A 25,181-nucleotide genomic window follows, 5' to 3' on the forward strand; every position below is an offset into this window, starting at 1 on the left:
GCCACTCGAGGCCCCCAGCTTATACCGGGTATTTTACACTGGCTGGGAGGGTAGAAGACCCTCCGCTGCGCGTCGGGTCTGCCTACGCCTCCCAGCCAGTGTAAAATACCCGGTAACCTGAGACCTCTCGTGGCTTCATTGCTTAATTAGAGTATTTTGGCGGCCTCGACGCCAACAGTTCCACGGGCGTTTAACCCATTCTGGGCGCGAACCCATTTTGGTGTCGGCATCATGTCGTGCTTTAGCTATTTAAAAATAGCAGATCTACAAGCTCATATCGCGCCACCGAGTGGCGCGATACGAGCTTGTAGGTCTGCTATTTTTTTTTTTAAATCGAAGAACGACTGACATACAGTTGAGTGCCGCCCATATCGTCTCGAATCCTTTTAGATGCTCTTTTGGTTTTGCGAATATTAGCGAAACATAGCTTTTTTTTCAGAAAACTGTCATTTTCAAACAGACATTTTCTTTTCAGAATCTGATCTCAGGTCAGACCGGGTTAAAGGTGCGTGGCCCTGGTAGCCTCCTTATTGGGCGGTGGCGCCGGGGGGTCTTCGGGGTCCAAGGCGGGGTTGTCGTACATCTCCAGGCTCTTCTTGCGGCCGTCGTCCCCCTCCGGGGGTGGGGGCTTGTCGTCCCTGCAGCCGCAGCACTTGCAGCAGCACGCGCAGCAGTTCTTGTGGCACTTGAAGCAGCAGCGCAGACAGGAGCTCACCACCGAGTCCCAGGGCTCCAGGGAGTGCAGCGGCAGCGGCAGGAAGTCCCAGGAGCGCAGGCCGCTGGGCAGGTAGCGCGGGCAGCGCGCCTGCATCAGGTTGACCACCACGGCGAACACGAACACGGCTACGACGGGCACGGCCACGCCCACCAGCACCTAGAGGGAAATGTAAATAATGATCTGGTGCCACCCTGCACTTATAGAACAAATATGGGTAAATTCACTTTCCACAGCACTGCCACTCAGGTGTGGTATGCCCCGCCCCCTTCCCTCAAAACAAACAAATCACTGGCTTCCTTTAAAACCGGGCTGAAAAATCACCTATCAATGTCAGCGGGTCAAAAGGAGAGAAGATGACTGCCAATCTCCCTATACCCCTCCGAGCGATTTATTTGGTATTTAGATTTATTTAGAATTTTTTGGTACTTATACACCTGTAAATCATTTTCATGTTTTTTGAGGTATCTTCAATTAATGTCATCATTGTATTGTGAATGAATGCATTGGGACCCGAATGGAAACGAGACCGCAAGGTCTTGTTTCGGTGCTATCCTTTTGGATAAATGTGCTTTTGACTGTACCATGTAGTGGTTTTGCATTTGATATTGTCTAATAAAATAACCAATAATCACCTGCCAGCCGGCCAGCGATAGACCGAAGACGGTCAGGGGCAGGACCAGGAAGCAGAGGATCAGGTAGAAGGCGGCGAACCAGCGGTAGGTGGCCGTGATGTTGCCCAGGCCACGCGCCAGCCGGATGGGGATGCGCGTGATGGGGATGGGGTACCACAGCATGATGCCCATGATGTTGAAGAAGAAGTGGCACAGGGCGATCTGGGGGTAAAGAGTTGGAACACGGAAAAACGTTTTACCTTTATGTACAGTAGACGCCTTATTAGTCATGCTGTAGTCTCGCGTAGCGTGGCCAGACAACCGTTCCACAATCTCCGAATGCTATACGTAGGTCCAGAGTCTGGACCTCTAGAGTCTGGAGGTGTAGGTCCAGAGTCTGGACCTCTAGAGTCTGGAGGTGTAGGTCCAGAGTCTGGACCTCTAGAGTCTGGAGGTGTAGGTCCAGAGTCTGGACCTCTAGAGTCTGGAGGTGTAGGTCCAGAGTCTGGACCTCTAGAGTCTGGAGGTGTAGGTCCAGAGTCTGGACCTCTAGAGTCTGGAGGTGTAGGTCCAGAGTCTGGACCTCTAGAGTCTGGAGGTGTAGGTCCAGAGTCTGGACCTCTAGAGTCTGGAGGTCCAGACTCTGGACCTACACCTCCCCAAATCCGTAAGGAACTCGGGATCATATTGATCATACTGATCATATACTACAGCATCACATGAATCCATCAAAAGTAGCACATCCACAAGCTCGAAACGTGGCACGAAGCCAGAAAAGTAACAGTTTTGGAAATTTTCCACCGACAGAGACGATATGCACTATATTATAGTGCATATCGTCTATATTAGTTGGTAACAGTATATTTGTTACCATTGATTGTAATGTAATGTAATGTATTCATTCAAACTCATGAGAGGTTGGAAATTAAGTTGAAGTTTACTCTGGTTCCAGTTGTACTCTCTCAGAGTTACAGACCTGTTACGGTCATTCAGGGCTAGCTATTTACACGTTTCTGGTAATATTATTGTTCTGTACATTAATGTCCGTGGCAATTTTTTTATTTTGACTAAGTACGTGATTCTATTCTATAGACCGGGTTGACATTGGTCACCAATTCACCAAAGGAATCCATGCATGAGATGCCGGCAAAACCTGTGTCTTTGTTTTGGTGGTAACTGACCTGCAGCGAGTTGGCCAGCGTCTCCCCGGGGGCAGCCATCGCAGCCAGGATAGCTGTGGTTGTCGTACCGATGTTGGAGCCCAGGGTCAGTGGATAGGCTCTCTCTAGGCTGATCACACCAATACCTGACGGGTTAGAAGACCTTATATTATTATTATTATTATTACGACAGTATTTTGTTAAAAACATTCACCATTGGATCTTGATTCTATAACTTGATTGATTCTATAACTTGATTGATTCTATAACTTTGCGTCTGGAATCTTTGAGATCATCGAGAACCTGAAGTATAAGTGATGAAGAATGAAGCTTACCGACGAGGGGAGTTATGGCCGAGGTGAAGACGGAGCTGCTCTGGACGATGAAGGTCATTCCTGCTCCCACCACCATGGCGATGTAGCCCGTCACCCAGCTGAAGGGGAAGGGGAAGTCTGGAGACGGACCAGAACAACACAGTTACAATGTAACCCAACCCGTTACTAGGGCTGTCCCCGACTAAGGATTTGTATAGTCGACTGATAGATGAATACATTTGCTGTTAGTCGACTAATAGTCGACTGAGCAAAAAATAAAATAAAAAAAACATTCTTTTTTCTTTTTCTTTTTTTGCCCCAAAAAATTGTATATAAAAATACAATATTTACAAAAATATTGTATTATTCCACTAGGTCTGTGGGGGACATAAACACATTTGAACATTCTGACTGTTCAAATCTTTTTTTTTAACAACTGAGAGGCTTGTCATTAGCCAGATTGAGCACAGCAGGTGAGATTGAGATTCTGGAGTCTATCAGGCCAGCGCACTGTGCGATTCAAGTCACAGGCAGTGGCACATTGCCACACAGGCAGACACACTCCACATGCACATTGGAGATTTGAACAGTCAGAATGTTCAAATGTGTTTATGTTCTCCACAGACCTAGTGGAATAATACAATATTTTTGTATATTTTTGTAAATATTGTATTTTTATATACAAATTTTTGATCGACTAAGCGGTGGTCAGTCGACTGAGACCCGTTCCGATCGATTAGTCGACTATTCGACTAATCGAGGTCAGCCCTACCCGTTACCCAGCTGAACGGGAAGGGGAAGTCTGGAGACCAAAACAACACCGTTACAATGTAGCCAAACCCTTCACCCAGCCTTAAGCCCTAAACCACACCAAAGGGTCACCAATATGCAACTCATTGGGTCCAAACGGTTGCAAGGAGTTAACGCTAAGACCGTCTCAACACTTTACTTTACAACACCATTAGTATGTAGCCCAACCTGTCTCCCAGCCGAAGGGGAAGACTAGAGTACGCCAACCGAAACAACACCAATACAATGTAGCCCAACCTGTCGCAATGTAGCAGTGGCGTGCACAGACATTTAGAGGGGCAGGTGCTAAAGTGAAAAAAGGGCACCTTGTGCAGCGCATTTTGGTGCATTTTGGTGCTTTAGCTATTGAAAAATAGCAGATCTACAAGCTCATAGCGCGCCACCGAGTGGCGCGCTACGAGCTTGTAGGTCTGCTATTTTTCTTTAAGCGAAGAACCACTGACATAGAAACATAGCTTTAGATTGTGGGGGCCTAAATAATATAGTAGAAGCGTTTTTTATCAAGATTTGATCAATGTCACCGCATGGTCCACACACTACAAATTAAGAAGAAAATAAAAATGTTTTTTATGAGCAAAATTGCCAAAAGGGCAGGGGGTGCTCTAGCACCCCCTAGTGTCTATCTGTGCACGCCACTGCAATGTAGCCTGTCGCCCAGCTGAAGGGGAAGACTAGAGTTTAGCCAACCAAAACAACACCATTACAATGTAGCCTGTCGCTCAGCCGCAGGGGAAGTCTAGAGAAGGCAAACTGAAACAACACCATTACAATGTAGCCCAACCTGTCGCAATGTAACCTGTCGCCCAGCCGAAGGGGAAGTCTAGAGTAGGCCAACTCAAACAACACCAGGTGAAGTGAAAGTAGCATGAACCATTGCAATCATTTATAAAAAAGTGTACAGTTCTGTAGCAAAAAGCTTGTAATGAGGAGGACCAAAACAGGAGAAACCCTTTACCTGTACTTTGTGGCTTTCTTTCTTTTTCCTACCCTTTCCTACCCTTTCCTGACCCTCAAAGTAGGCCTACATAATATTTGTTTTGATTGTATTGCTGTGTTGTTGTATTGTTCTTTCTGCTTTTGCAATGTAACCCAACAATGTAAACCAACGTATGTTTTCTCATGCCAATAAAGCCCTTTGAATTGAATTGAATTGAATTGAATTGAAATTGCTACTGATTGTGCGCGGGGGGGGGGGGGGGGGGGGGGGGGGGACACACACAATTAACACATCTTGCCTGCCCAAAATGTAATTCCTGGAAACCACCACTGCTCTTTTTTTAAGCTGATTGTGATTTATGGTTCTGTTAAAGTTTTTAAAATAAATGGTCACACTCTTCAGAGTCAAAGTATAAAGACCGTCTGCGAACGCCGCACGTCAAAACAGCCGCTTCCGTTATTTTCAATGAACCTATCGCACACCGGCGGTGTCCGACACACGTTCCGTTCACACCTCGCCTGGCGCTCCGATACGCCACCGTTCTATTTTCCAGGCGTTGCCGCGTCGCTGCACACCCGGTGTGTGTGTGTTGGGCTTAACATTGTACTGAACAGATTGTTGTGCCTGAGCTCTCTGTGTCACGCAGCAGGACTGAAGCACCTGGAGGTGAAGTCATGGAGGACTCAGACTGTACAGACACTGTACCTGTGTTGCTCATCAAGCATCACCACACACAGCAGGTGTGCTGACTATCAAACAGGTTGTTGTCACTGAGCCAGAACTACTGAACGTACTGTATACCTAAACCAGAGCTTCTCAATCCTTTGGATTCCAAGGACCTAGAGTTACAGACTCCCAATCTTCCGCCGTAGTCTGAAAACCCACCTTTTCAGACTCCATCATGGCCCACTTACCCTATACCCCCTTAGATAGCACTTCTGTAGACTTAGATAGCACTTTATACAGACTTATAGCATGTTATGAAGACTATAATTGCATTGTATATAGTCATAGCACGCCATAGTACATATGTACAGCATAGTATAGTATATGTATAGTTTATAGTTTCATTGTATAGATATTCCACTGTTACTTTCTTAGCTTACGCATGTTTCATGATAAATGCTTTTATGTGATGTATTCCCATGCTTTTTGTTCTTGCTTAATGTAAGTCGCTCTGGATTAAGAGCGTCTGCTAAATGCCTAAATTGTAAATTGTAAATTGTAAATTGTAAAGGGTCCAATTTCATCAACCAATACAATCTAGACCTAAATGTCACGGGTAACGGGAGCGACTAGTGGAGAAGAGATCCAATAGAACCAAAAGACAATTTCTTTACATTTTTGTTTGAACTCGGGGAGTTACACTTTAAAGAGCAGTGAGCAGTGAGCTTGTAGATCGGCTATATTCAGCTTCAACCAACTGTAAAAAGCAGGCATTACGACGCCACCATGAAGGCCTGCAAGAATACATTTTAGTCTGCAAAAAACAACTGTAGATTTTGACGACTAAAACCATTATGGCATTTAGTCAACTAAAACTACATATGTACTAAAACTAAATCATTTCAGATGACTAAAATACGACGTGAACTGAATGGAGTTTTACTCAGAAGATGCTGTACTAAATCACTGCAGTAGCAGGTTTCAATTGTCCAATTAAAAACAAATAGTTAAAATAGCCGATCTGCTAAAACAGAAGATCTACAAGCTTGTAGATCTTCTGTTTTTGGCGCCCGACCCCCAGCACTCTTTATTGCGAACGCACTGAGCACTAACTATGAGACCCTGCAGATCGTGTCTGTCTGTGTGTGTGTCTGTGTGTGTGTCTGTCCCGCTGTTACACCACCCGCCCGCCACCAGAGGGCACAGCTGTATCACACAAAACACACACACGCACGCACGCACGCACGCACTCACACACACACACACACACACACACACACACACACACACACACACACACACACACACACAACTTAACTTAAAAAACTTAACTTAAAAAAAAACTTAACTTAAAATGAAAAAGAAAAAACTTAACTTAAAAAAAAACTTTAAAAACACTTAACTTCAAAAAACTTAACTTAAAAATAAAATCTTAAAAAAACACAAAAAAACTTAACTTAAAAAAAACTTTAAAAACACTTAACTTCAAAAAACTTAACTTAAAAATAAAATCTTAAAAAAACACAAAAAAGAGAACTTTAAAAAGAAAACCTTAAAAAAGTATGTAATTTATTCTAATTGTTGTTATTGCCATTTACGAGCTGCGTTCGCTTCCCGCGTTTGCGCGTCTTACTTGTCTACTGGAGATGCGCGGTGTAACGTACCTGTGTTGAGCACCTTCTTGATGACCACGGCCACCTGGCCCTTCAGCATGGAGTTGAGCAGCTTGACGATGAGGATGAGGCAGGTGCACAGGATGAGCAGAGACATGGCCAGCAGGATGAGCCCCACCGCCAGGTCGGGGAGGTTGGAGTTCACGAAGATGTGAGAACCTGCGGCGTCGACGTGTTCCGAGACATTATATAGTTTGACAAGTTATAGGACATTATTGCTTTTCAACCCTTTCCATTATCAAGATCGATTATGTGTTCAGCATTTGATCCTGCACGGCACGCACGGACCACCATTTGACATTTAAGGGCTGTATTTTGCGTGTCTTAAGTGCCAGGTCTTATTCCCTAACTTGAGTAAACTAAAGACCTGGAGGCGTGATCAATGCTCTTTGGCCACTCAGAATATAAGCCAAATGGCATTGATCACGCCTCCAGGTCTTTAGTTTACTCAAGTTAGGGAATAAGACCTGGTACTTAAGACACGCAGAATACAGCCCTTAGGCTCTCAGACCCAAGACTTAAGTTAGAATATTATTGTGTTGTCTTCGGATAGGATTTGTCCACAACGTCATGCTGTACTGATGTTGTTAGCCTACCATGTCCATTAGTACCAACAGTGGGCGGCGGTGGTTCAGCGGTAGAGTGGCCGGATGGTAACCACAAGGTTCCCAGTTCGATCCCTGTGCCCCCTCTCTCTCTCTCTCTCATTAGCGGGCAACAGTGCAGCACACTCTCTCTCTCTCTGTTTACCTCACAACAGCGCCCCTACTGGTACTAATAGACATACTGGTGCTCATTAACGTCACATAGGTGAACTTGGAGTGGTTGCATTGCTGTTCCCACTCAAACATACAATCTTGACATTTTGTTAACATTTTGTAAACTAAAGTGTCAAAAAGTAGCAACCCTAAACCTTAACCCAGATGTATTCAGTATTTTAGCTGTGACGTGAGCGCCCCCTCCTGAGATACTTCCGGGTCCTACTTTTGTGTCGCTTTTGTGTCCCCATGGAGTTACACTGTGACGCTCTGTCGGACTAAATCTGAGACGAAAACAACCACGAAAGTCTCATTTTACCGCTTTCCTCGCAACAACAAAGCTGCGCTGCTCTCCAAAATCTGGCTGTGACAGGCCGTCTGCCCCACATGGAATACTATCGCCATTTTATTTGATTGTGTCAACTAAATCCTCATTAATGCAAACTAGATTCAACATACTCAAGCCTGCACACATTGTAAATATCCCCCGAAATATTTTACCGAGCAAATGGACTGTTGCCACCTTCAATAATAATGATAATATTAGTCTTTATTGTCTCCACATCATATATTTTTGTTGTCATGGACACTTGTACAAAACATTAATAATTCTACTCGAGTTGGAAGCATTAAGACCCATTTTAACCCTCTATGGCTTCCTTTCTGAAATATAACGTCAATTTAAAAAGATTCACACGTTTAGATATTCTATTTACAATGGGATGCGGACGGGAGCTGGTGCCACTTGGACCCGGACGTAACGTAGCACTACAAAATGACGTCGGACTTAAATACTGAATTGCATCTAATACACTTTTTTTTTACCACACTTGGTGGAGTCAAGCTCACAAAACACAGAACAGCACAGTGTGTACGCCAACGACAAGTCACAGATAAACAGAGTTCTGCTACAGAAAAACACAACAGATTGAAACAGATTGAAATTCTTGCATCGCAACCAGTGTTGTTTTCGTTGTGACGGCCCCCTGGGCCTTTAGTCTACTATGGGGTTGTGTGTGTGTGTGTGTGTGTGTGTGTGTGTGTGTGTGTGTGTGTGTGTGTGTGTGTGTGTGTGTGTGTGTGTGTGTGTGTGTGTGTGTGTGTGTGTGTGTGTGTGTGTGTGTGTGTGTGTGTGTGTGTGTGTGTGGCTGTGCCTTCACACACACTGATAAAGGCTGGATATAGCCCCAAACGTTTGTCCTCCGTTCAAAAATACAATCAATATTTTGAGCTGAAGTCTCACTGAACCGTTTGAATCACTTCTAGCAGCCACAGAGAGCCCCGCACGGAGAGGATGGCCCACATGGGGCCTGCTGAGGTTTGATCTGAACAAACAGGAGAGGATGGCCCACATGGGGCCTGCTGGGGTTTGATCTGAACAAACACAGGAGAGGATAGATAGTTCCACTTACATTGTGGAGCGCCGCCCGGTGCGGTGCACAGCAGCCACAAGGACAAACAACAGGTATTTGCTTTTAATTGGCAGCGAGGACATGGAAAACAGTGGCCTGTCGCATGAAGCGACTCAGGTGACGACGTGAATGGACCCCTTTGAGCAGGCATAGCCAGGCTAAACCAGGCCATTCGCTGAGTCACTTGAGGAAGTCAATGGTGGTCATTGTCCCCCGTGTTCACGGCCAGAGGGTTTGAGGGGGGGGGGTCGCTCGTATTTCACAGAGATTCGGGGCTAGATCGGGTAATCCTGTAATTTGCCAGGTGGGACGTTATAGCCCATTCTGACCTGAGATCAGATTAAAAAAAATGTTCTTCTACATCCTGACAGTTTTCCATTCTGACCTGAGATCAGATTCTAAAAAGAATTCTTCTACATCCCGACAGTTTGACATTCTGACCTGAGATCAGATTTAAAAAAAAAATCTTCTACATCCTGACAGTTTTCATTCTGAGTTTCTGACCTGAGATCAGATTCTAAAAAATGTCTTCTACGTCAGTCGCTCTTCGATTTTTTCAAAAAATAGCAGACCTACAAGCTCTATGAGCTTGTAGATCTGCTATTTTTAAATAGCTATAAAAGCACGACATGATGCTAACACCAAAACGGGTTGGCGCCCAGAATGGGTTACGTTACGCGCGGGGCGGGGCGGGCGGACGAGGCGAGTCGTTGCTTACATTTCTCCAGGTTGATGGTCTTGGTGTCGTTCCTCTGGGTCCACCACGTGATGTTCTCGCCGAGCCCCTCGAACCAGCAGAGGGCGCCACTGGTGCAGTTCGCCTGTCCGGGCACCGTCACGTTCAGAAGAGTCTGGCGATACAAAAATAAAATAATCACACCCCGTGTGAAGTGAGCGGCGCTCTTATCAATTATACATCATCATAACACATCGTTGAACAACTGAATTTATTAGGGCCGGGACTAATTGCAATTAATTTAGATTAATTAACTACAGATAAATTAATCGCACATTTTTTTTTTTTCACCGCGGAACATTTCTCACTGGGCGCTTTTCTATAGTACTGAAAAGTGGAAATAATAAAAAGTCACCCCAAAACAGTAACAATACTAGAAAAAGTGCCCTTCCGGGCACAGGTCTCCACCAGGTTATCCACAGATCCGTGCAGTTAGAGGTAAAAACACTTTTCGGCCAGTTATAGCGCCACCTTGAGGCTGAGTTGAAATTGTTCATGTGGCATTTCGTCCTCGGCCTAGTGGGAATGTGGGTGCACAATTTCACGGAAATCACGCGATGTGTTCATGATTTGCAGCATTTTGTTTGAAACTGAGCACTCCTGTGAACTTTGGAAGCCAATCTTAACCAATCAGGATGGAGTCTGATAAATCTGAAAGACCCGTTTCGTTGAATGGCTCTAGAGAGACTGTGTACCAATTTGCGCGATGTTTGGACAAAATCTGTAGGTGTACTGTGCAAAAACTTGTTTTGCACAAAGCGGCCTCCTGGTGGCGCTATAACAGGCCGTTCTGGAAAGTTTGGGGCAGAGGTTCATGGTTGGCATCCAGGGAGTGTGTGTGCAAAATATGGCATCGACCAGGTTAACGGTGGCCGAGATTAGCTGTTCACGGACACACGGACACACGGACGGACGGACGGACGGACGGACGGACACGCGGACGGACGGAGTGCAAAACATACTCTCCCCACATGCCTTCGGCCTGGTGGAGACAATGAAGTAAGTACAGCTTTGTGATGTCACTGAGATGTACTTGTTACTGCTACTAATTGTTTTTTCAGACCTCCAGTTCTAGGCAACACAGAATGGGGTGACTTTTTATTATTATTATTTCCACAACAGGTATATTTATGACAGTAAAATGTTGAAAATGAGTGGTATCCTGTAGTCACTATTCATTGATTCACTGGGATACCAAAAAACATTAAAAAAAAAAAGGTTTCTCGCTGTTCTCGGGTTGAATATTGATATGCGATTAATCTAGATTAATTAACTACAAAGCCTCTGATTAATTAGATTAATTTTTTTAATCGAGTCCCAGCTCTAGAATTTAAGTAATTGGTTGGTTAGCCCATTTGCTCGTCTAGATGTGACGTACATTTTCCCTTCATTGTCAATAATGGCATTTAATGTTGCCACAAATGTATGACCGAATTTCTCCCTTTATAGTCAATGGCAAATATGAGACGTGCAGGGGAGAAAAATAATTCGAAACCGAATATGCTCGTATTAAGACTGTGATCTTCCCCCAACTGCCATGTAGAACTATACTATGTTTTTACAAGTCCAGATTTCAACTTGAGTAAAAGTACAAAAGTATTGGTATCAAAATGTACTTTAAGTAACACAAGTAGAAAGTATACTCATTGTGCAGAATGTGTCATTTTAAGTTTTCAAAATGTTTAAACATCTTTTGACAATAGCAGATCTACAAGCTCACAATGTGTCGCATCGCATACAATGTAATGTATATACTGTAGGGCTGAGGTGTTTTTATGTATTTGAATAATAATCAAAATCTACAAAGTAACTATAGTAACACTAAGTTTTCAAATACATGTAGTGGAATAAAAGTACAATATTTATCTCTGAGATGTAGTGGCGTTTAAGTCAGAAGTATTGGAGAATTTGTACAGAATTGTACAGTAGGCCTACTTATAAGTAAATGTACTTAAAGGACCACTTCACCACTTTTCAACCTATCTTCATATAATAGGTCCTCACTAATAATCATGATAAAATGGCACGGTTCTTTTCTACTCAGTCTGTGTCTCATAGGAGGGCTGTGGGCAGTTTAGAAACCGTCTTCCAGTGACATCATCATTAGGCAGATTTTTTTTAAACAAGAACAGAACCATCTAAACACTACAGCATGCAGAGGAGAAGTCATAACAGAACCATCTAAACACTACAGCATGCAGAGGAGAAGTCATAACAGAACCATCTAAACACTACAACATGCAGAGGAGAAGTCATAACAGAACCATCTAAACACTACAACATGCAGAGGAGAAGTCATAACAGAACCATCTAAACACTACAGCATGCAGAGGAGAAGTCATAACAGAACCATCTAAACACTACAGCATGCAGAGAAGTCATAACAGAACCATCTAAACACTACAACATGCAGAAGAGAAGTCATAACAGAACCATCTAAACACTACAGCATGCAGAGGAGAAGTCATAACAGAACCGTCTAAACTATAGCATGCAGAGGAGAAGTCATAACAGAACCATCTAAACACTACAGCATGCAGAGGAGAAGTCATAACAGAACCATCTAAACTATAACATGCAGAGGAGAAGTCATAACAGAACCATCTAAACACTACAACATGCAGAGGAGAAGTCATAACAGAACCATCTAAACACTACAGCATGCAGAGGAGAAGTCATAACAGAACCATCTAAACACTACAGCATGCAGAGGATAAGTCATAACAGAACCATCTAAACACTACAACATGCAGAGGAGAAGTCATAACAGAACCATCTAAACACTACAGCATGCAGAGGAGAAGTCATAACAGAACCATCTAAACACTACAGCATGCAGAGGAGAAGTCATAACAGAACCATCTAAACACTACAACATGCAGAGGAGAAGTCATAACAGAACCATCTAAACACTACAGCATGAAGTCATAACAGAACCATCTAAACACTACAGCATGCAGATAAGTCATAACAGAACCATCTAAACACTACAGCATGCAGAGGAGAAGTCATAACAGAACCATCTACACACTACAACATGCAGAGGAGAAGTCATAACAGAACCATCTAAACACTACAGCATGCAGAGGAGAAGTCATAACAGAACCATCTAAACACTACAGCACGAAGTCATAACAGAACCATCTAACTACTACAGCATGTTTAGATTTTCATTATCGTGAGAACGATGGCTTCCATTTTCACATTGCAACTTTTCAGGACAAGAAAGCCTGCAGTTTATATTAGCTTGTATTCCCCATCGATGATGACACTGGAAGACGGTTTCTGAACTGCCCACAGCCCTCCTATGAGACACAGACCGAGTAGAACAAAATAATTCGCCATTTCTTCATGATTATTAGTGAGGACCTATTATAATGAAGCTAGGTTGAAAAGTGGTGAAGTGGTCCTTTAATAGTTATACCGCCACTCATATTAAGTACTAACTCCCCTCCCCAGTGCAATAGTTATAGGGACATTAAACATGGATGACATCTAAAGGGTAGGATATGTTTCCACGGAGCAGCGGCATCAATCATTAACACAGAGAACTGATAACGAGGTTATCGCATACTGACTGTACTGTCATGTACTGTATCTGAAGCATCAGATAACACGCCGTGTGTAAGTTGTGCAATTATATCAGTGTGTGAGAGTGACGAAGGAATCCTTACAATCTCCTTTCTGGTCTTGCACCAGATCTTGATCAGGCTCTTGTTTCTGGCGGCTGGGTCACCGGTGGCGATGTCGTTGATGACGGATTTGTCCAGCTATGGGGGGGGGGGGGGGGGGAGGGGGAGACAGACAGACAGACAGACAGACAGACAGACAGACAGACAGACAGACAGGGAATATGTTATTGATACATTTCTTCACCAAGGTGTTTTGTAAAGGTGTCTATATAGTAAACACATCTCACAAAGACAGACATTCAGTTTCCCGCCTATAGGGCAATCTGTGACTGCTGCTTTGGGGTACTAATTAATAACCATTATGCAAAATTGTATTCTGCTTTAAAGGGAAACTCCACCCTTTTTGCAAACAAAACAAATATGTTAATGACGTTTCCTGGAGGTCTTTATGTGTGTAATAAGTGGTTTTAGATATTTCAGATTTTAGCAGTGAGCCCGGTGTCTCTGATGTCATGGACACTGCAGGGCTCACTTCCTTCCTGGACTACATGTTGTCTCAGTAAGACAGCCCTCCCCCTATCCACAAGGAGGAGCAGTGCACCAAAGCATTATGGGAATTGTAGTCCAGGAAGGAAGTGAGCCCAGTGTCATCAGTGACATCAGAGACACTGCACTCACTGCTATAGAAACAGTGTGTCACGGGTACCTCGATGATGGAGTCGGTCAGGGGGTCCGTGATGACGTTGAGCAGGTCCGGGGCGTTGTCGCCCCCCTGGATGTTGAAGGAGTCGATCATCAGCTTGGTGAGCTTCTCCAGGACCCCCGTGGCCACCTCCAGGGGCAGCAGGACCATCACCGACATCCAGTTGAAGAAGTCATGGACCGTGGCTCCGGCAAACGCCCTGAGGGGGAAAAAAATATATATATCCCATTCTGACCTGAGATCAGTTTCTAAAAATGTCCGTCGTTCTTCGATTTTTCAAAAACAGCAGACCTACAAGCTCGTAGCGCGCCACTCGGTGGCGCGCTACGAGCTTGTAGGTCTGCTATTTTTCAATAGCTAAAGCACGACATGATGCTATAACACCAAAATGGGTTACCGTTCAGAATGGGATATATAATTGTAAATAATGGTTTGTGTCGCGTGGCGCGCACGGGGCGCACACGCCGATCCGACACACCAAAGGTCCGAAGCGCGGCGACATGCGATGCGATGCGAAAATGCGGTTATGGTTATAGGTTATAGGGATTGATGTTTTGGATCAATAGTATATGTCGGAAACTAAAGCCGGTATACCCTCGCGCCGCAGCGCTGTCTCTGTCTCCCGTGTCCCGGTCTGTCCCGTGTTGGACTGTTGGCTTGTCGGACTATTGGTTTTTGGAGAGAACTTTGTCTGTCTAATGTCATGTCGGACTGTTGCCGTATATAAAGCGGCCATTTCGGGTACAGTCGGATATTCGGACTATTGGTTGTCGGACTATCAGCAGGGTGTCGGAAAAGTGTGCGCGCCTCGCTTTGGATCAGATCATTTTACAATGAGCCAGCTGTGTGTGTGTGTGTGTGTGTGTGTGTGTGTGTGTGTGTGTGTGTGTGTGTGTGTGTGTGCGTGTGCGTGTGCGTGTGCGTGTGCGTGTGCGTGCGTGCGAGTATAGTGAAGAAAGGTGAAATAAATCTGTCACTTTCTGTACACATACAGTAGTATAAAACTGTAGTACAGTGTGACGTCGTCCATGTGTTATCTTTTCCCTCGGTGTGTTAATAAGCACGGTGCATCCAGTTGTATCTGGTTTGACCCTATAACGTGACCGACCGTCCTTCTGATCAACGGATCATGGATCTATTGCGCTTTTTGTGCAGATCCAAAGGTTATGATTTATGATTTTATCGGTTATCATGGATTATCAGTTATCAGTGATCAGGGATCATCGCCATGACGCTGGCTTGTAGTGGACGTTTTTTTTTTGTGGCAAAATTCCATTTTCGTCACGGACAATAATATCACCAGAATTGACCATAATATAGGTCTGTAACTCTGAGGGCTGTATTTAGCGTGTCTTAACCCATTCTGACCTGAGATCAGATTCATACGAGGTTTCCACTGGGGCACACACTGGTCTGATTAACCCATTCTGACCTGAGATCAGATTCAAAAAATGTCAGCTGTTCTTCGATTTTTCAAAAATAGCAGACCTACAAGCTCGTAGCGCGCCACTCGGTGGCGCGCTACGAGCTTGTAGATCTGCTATTTTTCAATAGCTAAAGCATAACATGATGCTAACACCAGAATGGGTTCCCGTTCAGAATGGGATAATTACCAGGTCTTATTCCCTAACTTGAGTATAAACTAAAGACCTGGAGGCGTGATCAATGCTCTTTGGCCACTCAGAATAGCCAAAAAATGGCATTGATCCAGGTCTTTAGTTTACTCAAGTTAGGGAATAAGACCTGGTACTTAAGACACGCAAAATACAGCCCTGAGCGTGTACAAATGGAGCCAAATGGACCATTTGTTTTCCATTTTTTACAGACCCATAAGCGTCCATTTGGTTCCAAACTATCATTTAGCTGGGGGACGCCCTAGAACCCCCTCGGGGACCCCTGGGGGTCTCCGGGGGACCCCACTTTGGGAATCACTGACCTATATGGACACATCGATGACCCCTGACCCCTGACCGGACACATCGATGACCCCTGACCGGACACATCGATGACCCCTGACCCCTGACCGGACACATCGATGAGCCCTGACCCCTGACCGGACACATCGATGAGCCCTGACCCCTGACCGGACACAGCGATGACCCCTGACCCCTGACCGGACACATCGATGACCCCTGACCCCTGTACGGACACATCGGCGACCCCCGGTGGTCGCTGTGCTTTACCTGCGGAACTCGTTGCGGTCCCCCGACTGCATCATGGCCACGATGGTGTTGGTCACCGACGTTCCGATGTTGGCGCCCATGATGACCGGCACGGCGGAGTTGACCTCCAGCACTGCACATGAAAACAAGACGTATCAGTACACTGTGTGAAAACAAGACGTATCAGTACACTGTGTGAAAACAAGACGTATCAGTACACTGTGTGAAAACAAGACATATCAGTACACTGTGTGAAAACAGGACATATCAGTACACTGTGTGAAAACAGGACATATCAGTACACTGTGTGAAAACAAGACGTATCAGTACACTGTGTGAAAACAAGATGTATCAGTACACTGTGTGAAAACAAGACGTATCAGTACACTGTGTGAAAACAAGACGTATCAGTACACTGTGTGAAAACAAGACGTATCAGTACACTGTGTGAAAACAAGACGTATCAGTACACTGTGTGAAAACAAGACGTATCAGTACACTGTGTGAAAACAAGACGTATCAGTACACTGTGTGAAAACAAGACATATCAGTACACTGTGTGAAAACAAGACGTATCAATACACTGTGTGAAAACAAGACGTATCAGTACACTGTGTGAAAACAAGACGTATCAGTACACTGTGTGTGAAAACAAGACGTATCAGTACACTGTGTGAAAACAAGACGTATCAGTACACTGTGTGAAAACAAGACGTATCAGTACACTGTGTGAAAACAAGACGTATCAGTACACTGTGTGCGCGTGCGTGCAGCTATTGTCAAATAGCCAATGTAGGGCTGAAGTGGGTCTAGGACGGTTATAACTTATAATCAAAATATACAAAGTAAGCAGTATAGTAGCCTCACAAAACATTTCCAATAAATGTAGTGGAGTACAAAGTACAACATAAAACTAAAACACCAGAAAAGTAAAACAAATATCTCGTATGTATAAGTATAGCCTACATCCGTACTTGAGTAAAATGTACATGTAAAGTAAATGTACAAGTGTTACCTTTACACCACTGCTTATGCACCATAAGCACACCTGGCTAAGATATGGAAAAACACGCACTTATACACTATAGTACGTGGTGTTTGTGTCGTTCTGTGTTGTGTGTCTATGTTTAGATCTGTGTGTGCGTGTCTGTGTCGTGTGTGTGTGCGTGTCTGTGTCATGTGCGTGCGTGTCTGTGTCATGTGTGTGTGCGTGCGTGTCTGTGTCATGTGTGTGTGTGTGCGTGCTTACGTCCAGAGGACACCATGCTGACCACAATAGAGGAGGAGGTACTGGAGCTTTGCACCAACACGGTGACTAACACCCCGATCACCAGGCCGGCCACTGGGTTGGCCAACACCGCGTTGTCCTGGAAGATGTCACCGGCTGCCTTGCCTGTTGTGTTGCAACACACACACACACACACACACACACACACACACACACACACACGCACACACACACACACACACACACACACACACACCGAGCAGATCAAAAACATGTCAGAGCTGTGTACCGCTCCACACCAGTGTTGTTTTTGGCATCGAATTTCTATTTTAGTTTTTTAGTCTTTGTCTTTTGAATAGTTTTCGTTTAGTTTTAGTCACATTTTAGTCACCCGGAATGTTTTAGTGTTTTAGTCTAGTTTTAGTCGACTAAATGTCATAAGATTTTAGTCGACTAAAATGTATTTTGGCGGGTCTTGATGCCGTCGTAATGAGTGTTTTTACACTTGCTGAAAATAGCCGATCTACAAGCTCAGCTATTTTCAGCATGCAACCAAGTGTAAAATGACTTATACTGGATCTCTTGTCCACTAGTCCCTTCCTAACATTTTAGTCTAGTTTTTAATTTGTCGACGAAATTGTCAGTATATTTAGTCTTAGTTTTAGTCACCATAGCATAGTTTTTATTTCATTTGTTTTAGTCAGTGGAAATAGGTAGTTTTAGTCGACGAAAACAACACTGCCACACACCAAGCAGATCAAAAACATGTCAGAGCCGTGCCGCTCCACACACAAAGCCATTACATATACTGACTGTACGTAAAGTAATAGCAGTACAGTAGTCCGCTATAGGCTTGTGGTATACGCGTGTCACGACTCAAAGGTACAGTATATGGACCAGAGAGCACAAAGAGTACCGCGCGCGGCCAATAAACCATCCTTATCAAAAATGATAACGTCTGCTTTTAACGTTATGGCCACGACTTGTAATAACCCAAAGCCTGCATTGAGACCTGCATGACGGCCGATTCTACGAAATCACATGCCTTCCACACACTAAACCCAAGCGTTTAGGTTATAAAGGTTATAAACACTTATTTGTAACACTTTTTAAACGTGTCATGTAGATTATAAACAGAAGAACATGTTTAATCGCCTGTAACACTTTTTAAACACATAAACGTGTTTAGTTTTTACAATCAAAGTCAGTCATATAGGTGTTTAGAATTCGAACACTAGGTGTTCTCGTGAGGTGTTTGAGTGAACTCGTGTTCTACTGTATTTTATGACCATTAATAAACATTTGGCATTTACAGTGTAAATATGTAGTTCTCAAACACCCCACATTCATATATTTGACCGTGGGCCCCCCTCTCTGAAAAGGTCTGGACTCCCAGAACCTTTCAAATTCTTCCAAATCTTTCAAAAACACACTTGCAGCAATGAGAGCTTGTACATCTGGTACTTTTGAGAACTATACTGTTGAAACTAAACCACTGTTCCCGAAGAACCTATGTTGCTATAATAATAATATATATTGTGTCATTTGAGATTTGGGGCCCTAACTTGCGCCACCCCTTACCCCTTATCCCTAAACATATTTGCCGTTTTTTCTTTACTATATTTTAAAACATTTACAACTAACTATAGCCAATTCTACACCGACACGTTGTGAGCTTGTAGATCAGCTATTTTAACCTTTTTAAACGGTTTTAAAATGGTACAAAATGGCATGTAAGTTTAGCGATAAAGGGGAAGGGGTGACGCAATATATAGGGCCTGAGCTATATACTGTATGCACCTACTGTATAGCTCAAATCAAATAACACATCTCTCCTGTTTTAAATGGCTTAAAGGAGAATTCCATACTAAAAGGCTTTCTTACCTTTCTTTGTAGTCGTTACGTCCCCACCAAAGAGGTCCAGGTGTTATTTTGTGCAAAAGCTCCTTATTGGCTATTTCCCCTACCATAAGCCCTCAATGAATTGCATTGAATTGAATGGGAATTGAATGGGGCTATGGGGTGTTGTGCAAATTCGCTTATCGTAATGTAAATAATATCCCAAGTGGCACACTTTACTACTTATTTCGATGGCAATAAGCGAATTAGCACAACACCCCATAGCCCCATGCAATTCCCATTCAATTCAATGCAATTCATTGAGGGCTTATGGTAGGGGAAATAGCCAATAAAGGAGCTTTTGCACAAAAATAACACCTGGACCTCTTTGGTGGGGACGTAACGACTACAAAGAAAGGTAAGAAAGCCTTCTAGCATGGAATTCTCCTTTAACACATCGTGTGCGCGTAAAGGGCACGCGCCGTTTAGTAATCGAGATGTGGGCCGGCGTCATCCGGAGGACGACTCTCTTCTGATTGGGCGAAGGGGCGGGGCTTACCTCCGACCAGCTGGAAGGCGGAGCTGAGCACGTCCAGCGAGCAGACGAACATGTAGAGGAAGGACAGCAGCATGCACAGCTTCACCACGCCGGTCAGGATCCGGAGCAGCTTCCCTTTGGTGTCCAGCTCTGAGAACAACAACAACAAACCATGGACGGCAGAGTCACAGTCAGCTTTATTGTCACACGATCACAGACTAGTTTTACAGGTAAATAAAGTGGGTGGAATTCATCTTAGTTTCTCTGTCGAAAGTTTGAGCAAAGCTTTTTACCCCAAAACGTAAAACCCCAAAAGTAAATCATCATACAAAAAGAAAAAAAGTTTTTCAAAAGCCGGCCTCCTGGTGGCGCTATAACAGGCCGTTCTGGAAGATGTGGGGCAGAGGTTCATCGTAGGCATCTCAGGGTGTGTGTGTGTGTGTGTGTGTGCAGCGGTTAACAGAACAGGGTCCATGGGGTTACGCATCAGTGTAGGAATACGCTGCTGGCACGTACCTGACCACTTGGGCCCCAGGTCCTTGAGCTCGGGGAGGTCCCAGGGGTCATCTTCCTTGTCCTCGGGGTCCGGCTGCACCAGGTCCACCGAGGAGTAGGCCGGGAGGATCCCCTGGTCTTTGGACGGGACGCTGTCGTCGTCAACTATAGTAGTGATGGAGGGACAGCAGTGGTGGACAGCATAGATGTTAGAGAGGAGTTTCTCAACCCATTTTGGGGCGAGAACCCCTTTTGGTGTTAGCATCATGCTATGCTTTAGCTATTGAAAAATAGCAGATCTACAAGCTCAGTAGCGCGCCACCGAGTGGCGCGCTACGAGCTTGTAGGTCTGCTATTTTTTTTGAAAAATGACTGACGACTGACACAGAAACATAGCTTTTTTCAGAAAACTGTCAGAATGTTGAAGACATTTTTTTAGAATCTGATCTCAGGTCAGAATGGGATAACACACCAGTCCACTACTAGTGGTGGACAGCATGTTATAGAGATCAGTTCCATAACCCATTTTGACCTGAGATCAGATTCTAAACATGTCTTCTACATCCTGACAGTATTCTGAAAAAGCTATGTTTCTATGTCAGTCGTTCTTCGATTCTTCTAAAAATAGCAGACCTACAAGCTCGTAGCGCGCCACTCGGTGGCGCGCTATGAGCTTGTAGATCTGCTATTTTTCAATAGCTAAAGCACGACATGATGCTAACACCAAAAGGGGTTCCCGCGCCCAAAACGTTAAAGTAAATACAATGTGAGTACTTGGTCAAAAGAACACTCACCTAGAGTGGGGGGGGAGGAGTCCCCCAGTTGCGGTCGGGGTGCCATGGTGCGTGTTCACACTGTAAACACAGAGAACACACACACACACACACAGAGAGAGAGAGAACGGAACAAATATCAATTACTGTAATCTCAATAACAACAGTAATAAGCAGAGCGAGGGCCCGTTGGCACCACGGAGCCTCAAAAGAAATCGATCGGATGAAATAAAAAATCCCTCAGAGTCAAAACAAACAAATCAAATTAAATGCTCAGGTGCTCACTGATTCTGAACCTCTCTCTCTCTCTCTCTCTCTCTCTCTCTCTCTCTCTCTCTCTCTCTCTCCCCAAGACCACATACAGTCTGTCTGTTTAAATCAACCAGACCTGAGATCAGATTCTAAAAAAATGTCTTCTCTACATCCTGACAGTTTTCTGAAAAAGCTATGTTTCTATGTCGGTCGTTCTTCGATTTTTTTCAAAAATAGCAGACCTATACAAGCTCGTAGCGCGCCAGCACTCGGTGGCGCGCTACGAGCTTGTAGATCTGCTATTTTTCGATATCTAAAGCATAACATAATGCCAATAACACCAAAAGGGGTTCCCATGCACCCAGAATGGGTTAAATCAACCAGACCACGGTTGTACAATGTCCCAACACCATAAACCATGTTTCAAACGTACTCAAACTGTGTTCGTCTCAGTGAAATATAGTCAATCACAGAGGCCATACAGGAGTAACTTTACCAATCAGAAGTGCCTTTAAGTTTCTACGACACTTGTTCCGATCTCCAATAACACCCTGTGCTCCTCTCTCTGCTATCAATACAGGCAGATTTAAAATAATAAAATCCCCCATGCAGACTTATTAAAAAATGAATGAAATGTAATTACAGCCATGAAGAGACCTTCCCCGCTGTCACTGACTGGAATCATTTTACGTTGCAATTCTAACTCACTCACAAAACAACCACCCACCCGACCAACCAACCAGGAATCTTTTCCAGAGGATGAGGCTGCATGATTATTGATTTCCCTAAAAACGTTATAATTTAAAGGCCTCCTCCAGGGCTATAATTATTCAACAACAGGCTATGATAGCAGCGTGCGTGACTGTAATAACACGGCCTACAGTCACAGAGGATATAACTTAAATACGCACCTGTAAGCGCTGCAGCGCCTGTTGTTTGTTCAGGACTGCAGGTATAGCCGGGTGGTGGTGGTGAATGGGAGGCTTATGCAGTCTTTATACCTGACTGGGCTCTACCTGTTGTGTCACGTCCAGGTCCCAGCACCTGCTTTTATAGAGGAGGGAGGGAGGGGGGTGGGGGGGGGGGGGCGAGGGAGGGAGGGAGGGAGGGGGTGAGGGAGGGAGGGAGGGAGGGAGGGAGGGAGGGAGGGAGGGAGGGAGGGAGGGAGGGAGAGAGTGAGGGAGGGAGGGAGGGAGGGAGTGAGGGAGGGAGGGAGGGAGCGAGGGAGCGAGGGAAACCCTTTAATGGTTCGTGTTCAAAGTGCGGCCACATGTGACCTTCCTGTGAGGGGGCATCTCAAGAGGAATGCACACGCACGCACGCACACGTCGCACGCACGCACGCACACACACACTAAATGCCTCGGTGTTCGTTTACTTAACCATTCTGACCTGAGATCAGATTCTAAACATGTCTTCTACAGCCTGACAGTTTTCTGAAAAAGCTATGTTTCTATGTCAGTGGTTCTTCGGTTTTTCAAAAATAGCAGACCTACAAGCTCGTAGCTATGAGCGCTATGAGCTTGCAGATCTGCTATTTTTCAATAGCTAAAGCACGAAATGATGCTAACACCAAAATGGGTACTTAAGGATGTGAATCACTGGTTTCTTTATAGCCATTTTTACTTTTTTTTTCTCCTTGTATTGGTTGATGACGACATGTGTTATTAATATGTAAATGATTCCTCCAACGTCTGGGATTTTGAAATGACGTTATACGGCAACCAAAGTCTATGGAAATTTTTATGTTTGTTTACAGCAGTTAAACGTTACCTGCAGGCGCCCCTCACTTCACACGGTGTGATATTGTTTTAAAATGCTATGCTATACCTGTATGTTGATGAATTGAATACATACTTAGGGCCAGGACCACAATGGAAACAAGTTCCTCTGGACCTTTTTGTGTTATCCTTATACTGTACTATGTGCTGTTCATATAGTTCTGAACTCATAAAGTATTCAGTCCAATTCAATCAATCACACACTAGTCTCAGAGTTACTCTCAGTGCCAACAACATTGCATTGTGTAAGGGCAGCTACAGTATAATAGCTTGTATACACACCCTCAAAGTATATAAACAATTACTGAAACTCATTTTGGGAGAATAAAGTCTACTTTTCTTGAGGGGCGCTTTATAGGCTAGCCCCTCTATATGCCCAGCTCGGAGTGTTTGCGTAAACACAAACATTGAATACAGAAGTGTGTAAACACAAACATTGAATACAGAAGTGTGTAAACACAACGTTGAAGACAGAAGTGTGTAAACACAAACGTTGAAGACAGAAGTGTGTAAACACAAACGTTGAAGACAGAAGTGTGTAAACACAAACGTTGAAGACAGAAGTGTGTAAACACAAACGTTGAAGACAGAAGTTTGTAAACACAAACGTTGCAGACAGAAGTGTGTAAACACAAACGTTGAAGACAGAAGTGTGTAAACACAAACGTTGCAGACAGAAGTGTGTAAACACAAACGTTGCAGACAGAAGTGTGTAAACACAAACGTTGAAGACAGAAGTGTGTAAACACAAACGTTGCAGACAGAAGTGTGTAAACACAAACATTGAAGACAGAAGTTTGTAAACACAAACATTGAAGACAGAAGTTTGTAAACACAAACGTTGCAGACAGAAGTTTGTAAACACAAACGTTGCAGACAGATGTTTGTAAACACAAACATTGAAGACAGAAGTGTGTAAACACAAACATTGAAGACAGAAGTTTGTAAACACAAACGTTGCAGACAGATGTTTGTAAACACAAACGTTGCAGACAGAAGTTTGTAAACACAAACGTTGAAGACAGAAGTGTGTAAACACAAACGTTGAAGACAGAAGTGTGTAAACACAAACGTTGAAGACAGAAGTGTGTAAACACAAACGTTGCAGACGGAAGTTTGTAAACACAAACGTTGCAGACAGAAGTTTGTAAACACAAACGTTGCAGACAGAAGTGTGTAAACACAAACGTTGAAGACAGAAGTTTGTAAACACAAACGTTGCAGACAGAAGTGTGTAAACACAAACGTTGAAGACAGAAGTGTGTAAACACAAACGTTGAAGACAGAAGTTTGTAAACACAAACGTTGCAGACTCACAGTTGACAGTTTTTGTATTGAGTTGTACGTGAAATGTACTGTAATTCTGCAAACTGTTAATACATACTTCAATCAATAAATCAATCAATCAATCAATCAATCAATCGATGGACCTACAGACAGTATAGCCCAGTGGTGGACAGTATAAGTACTCATTTACTCTATACTGCTTGAGTACAATTTTGTTGTATTATCTTTTACTCATATATCTTTTTATAGTATTTCCAGTTTTCAGTACTTTTACCTTTACCCCACATGAGAGGCAAACTATATTGTACTTTTACTCCACTACAATAATTTGAAAAAAATATAGTTAGGCCTATATTTAGCCTTTTATAAACATACATTAAATATTCTGATCTCATTACGGAGGCGTTCCAGATGGGTCGTGCCGTCGTAGTGTGGTGAAAACGTGTCCGTCTGGCCTTGTTTATTCTGCTTTTGATGTCCTCGTCTGATCCTCCATCCTTGCCCAGTATGCTCCCGAGCAGTGGTGTTTTTGGCAGCAAATTTCTATTTTAGTTTTAGTCTTTAGTCTCTTGAATAGTTTTCACTTAGTTTTAGTCACATTTTAGTCACCTGGAATGTTCCAGTGTTTAGTCTAGTTTTAGTCGACTAAATGTCATACATTTTAGTCGACTAAATCAACTGTAGATTTAGTCGACTA

The 25,181-nt window shown here is 43.9% G+C and overlaps 1 protein-coding gene across 1 annotated transcript; it reads right to left on the minus strand.

Moving 5' to 3' along the window:
• Positions 1-499: 499 nt before the first annotated feature.
• Positions 500-21,232, minus strand: LOC310860058 (sodium-dependent phosphate transport protein 2B-like; the record flags this gene model as incomplete). The annotated part of the gene is made up of 13 exons (XM_083766820.1): positions 500-874; positions 1,351-1,551; positions 2,511-2,635; positions 2,825-2,941; positions 6,881-7,048; positions 9,778-9,910; positions 13,470-13,565; positions 14,134-14,329; positions 16,314-16,425; positions 17,542-17,685; positions 19,919-20,047; positions 20,414-20,557; positions 21,187-21,232. 13 exons carry the CDS (start codon positions 21,230-21,232, stop codon positions 500-502), a joined length of 1,986 nt encoding a protein of 661 aa, XP_083622946.1.
• Between the last annotated feature and the right edge of the window lie 3,949 nt (positions 21,233-25,181).

This window comes from Protomyctophum parallelum, assembly GCF_964188405.1.
Source record: "Protomyctophum parallelum genome assembly, chromosome: 6".
Classification (NCBI taxonomy): Eukaryota; Metazoa; Chordata; class Actinopteri; order Myctophiformes; family Myctophidae; genus Protomyctophum; species Protomyctophum parallelum.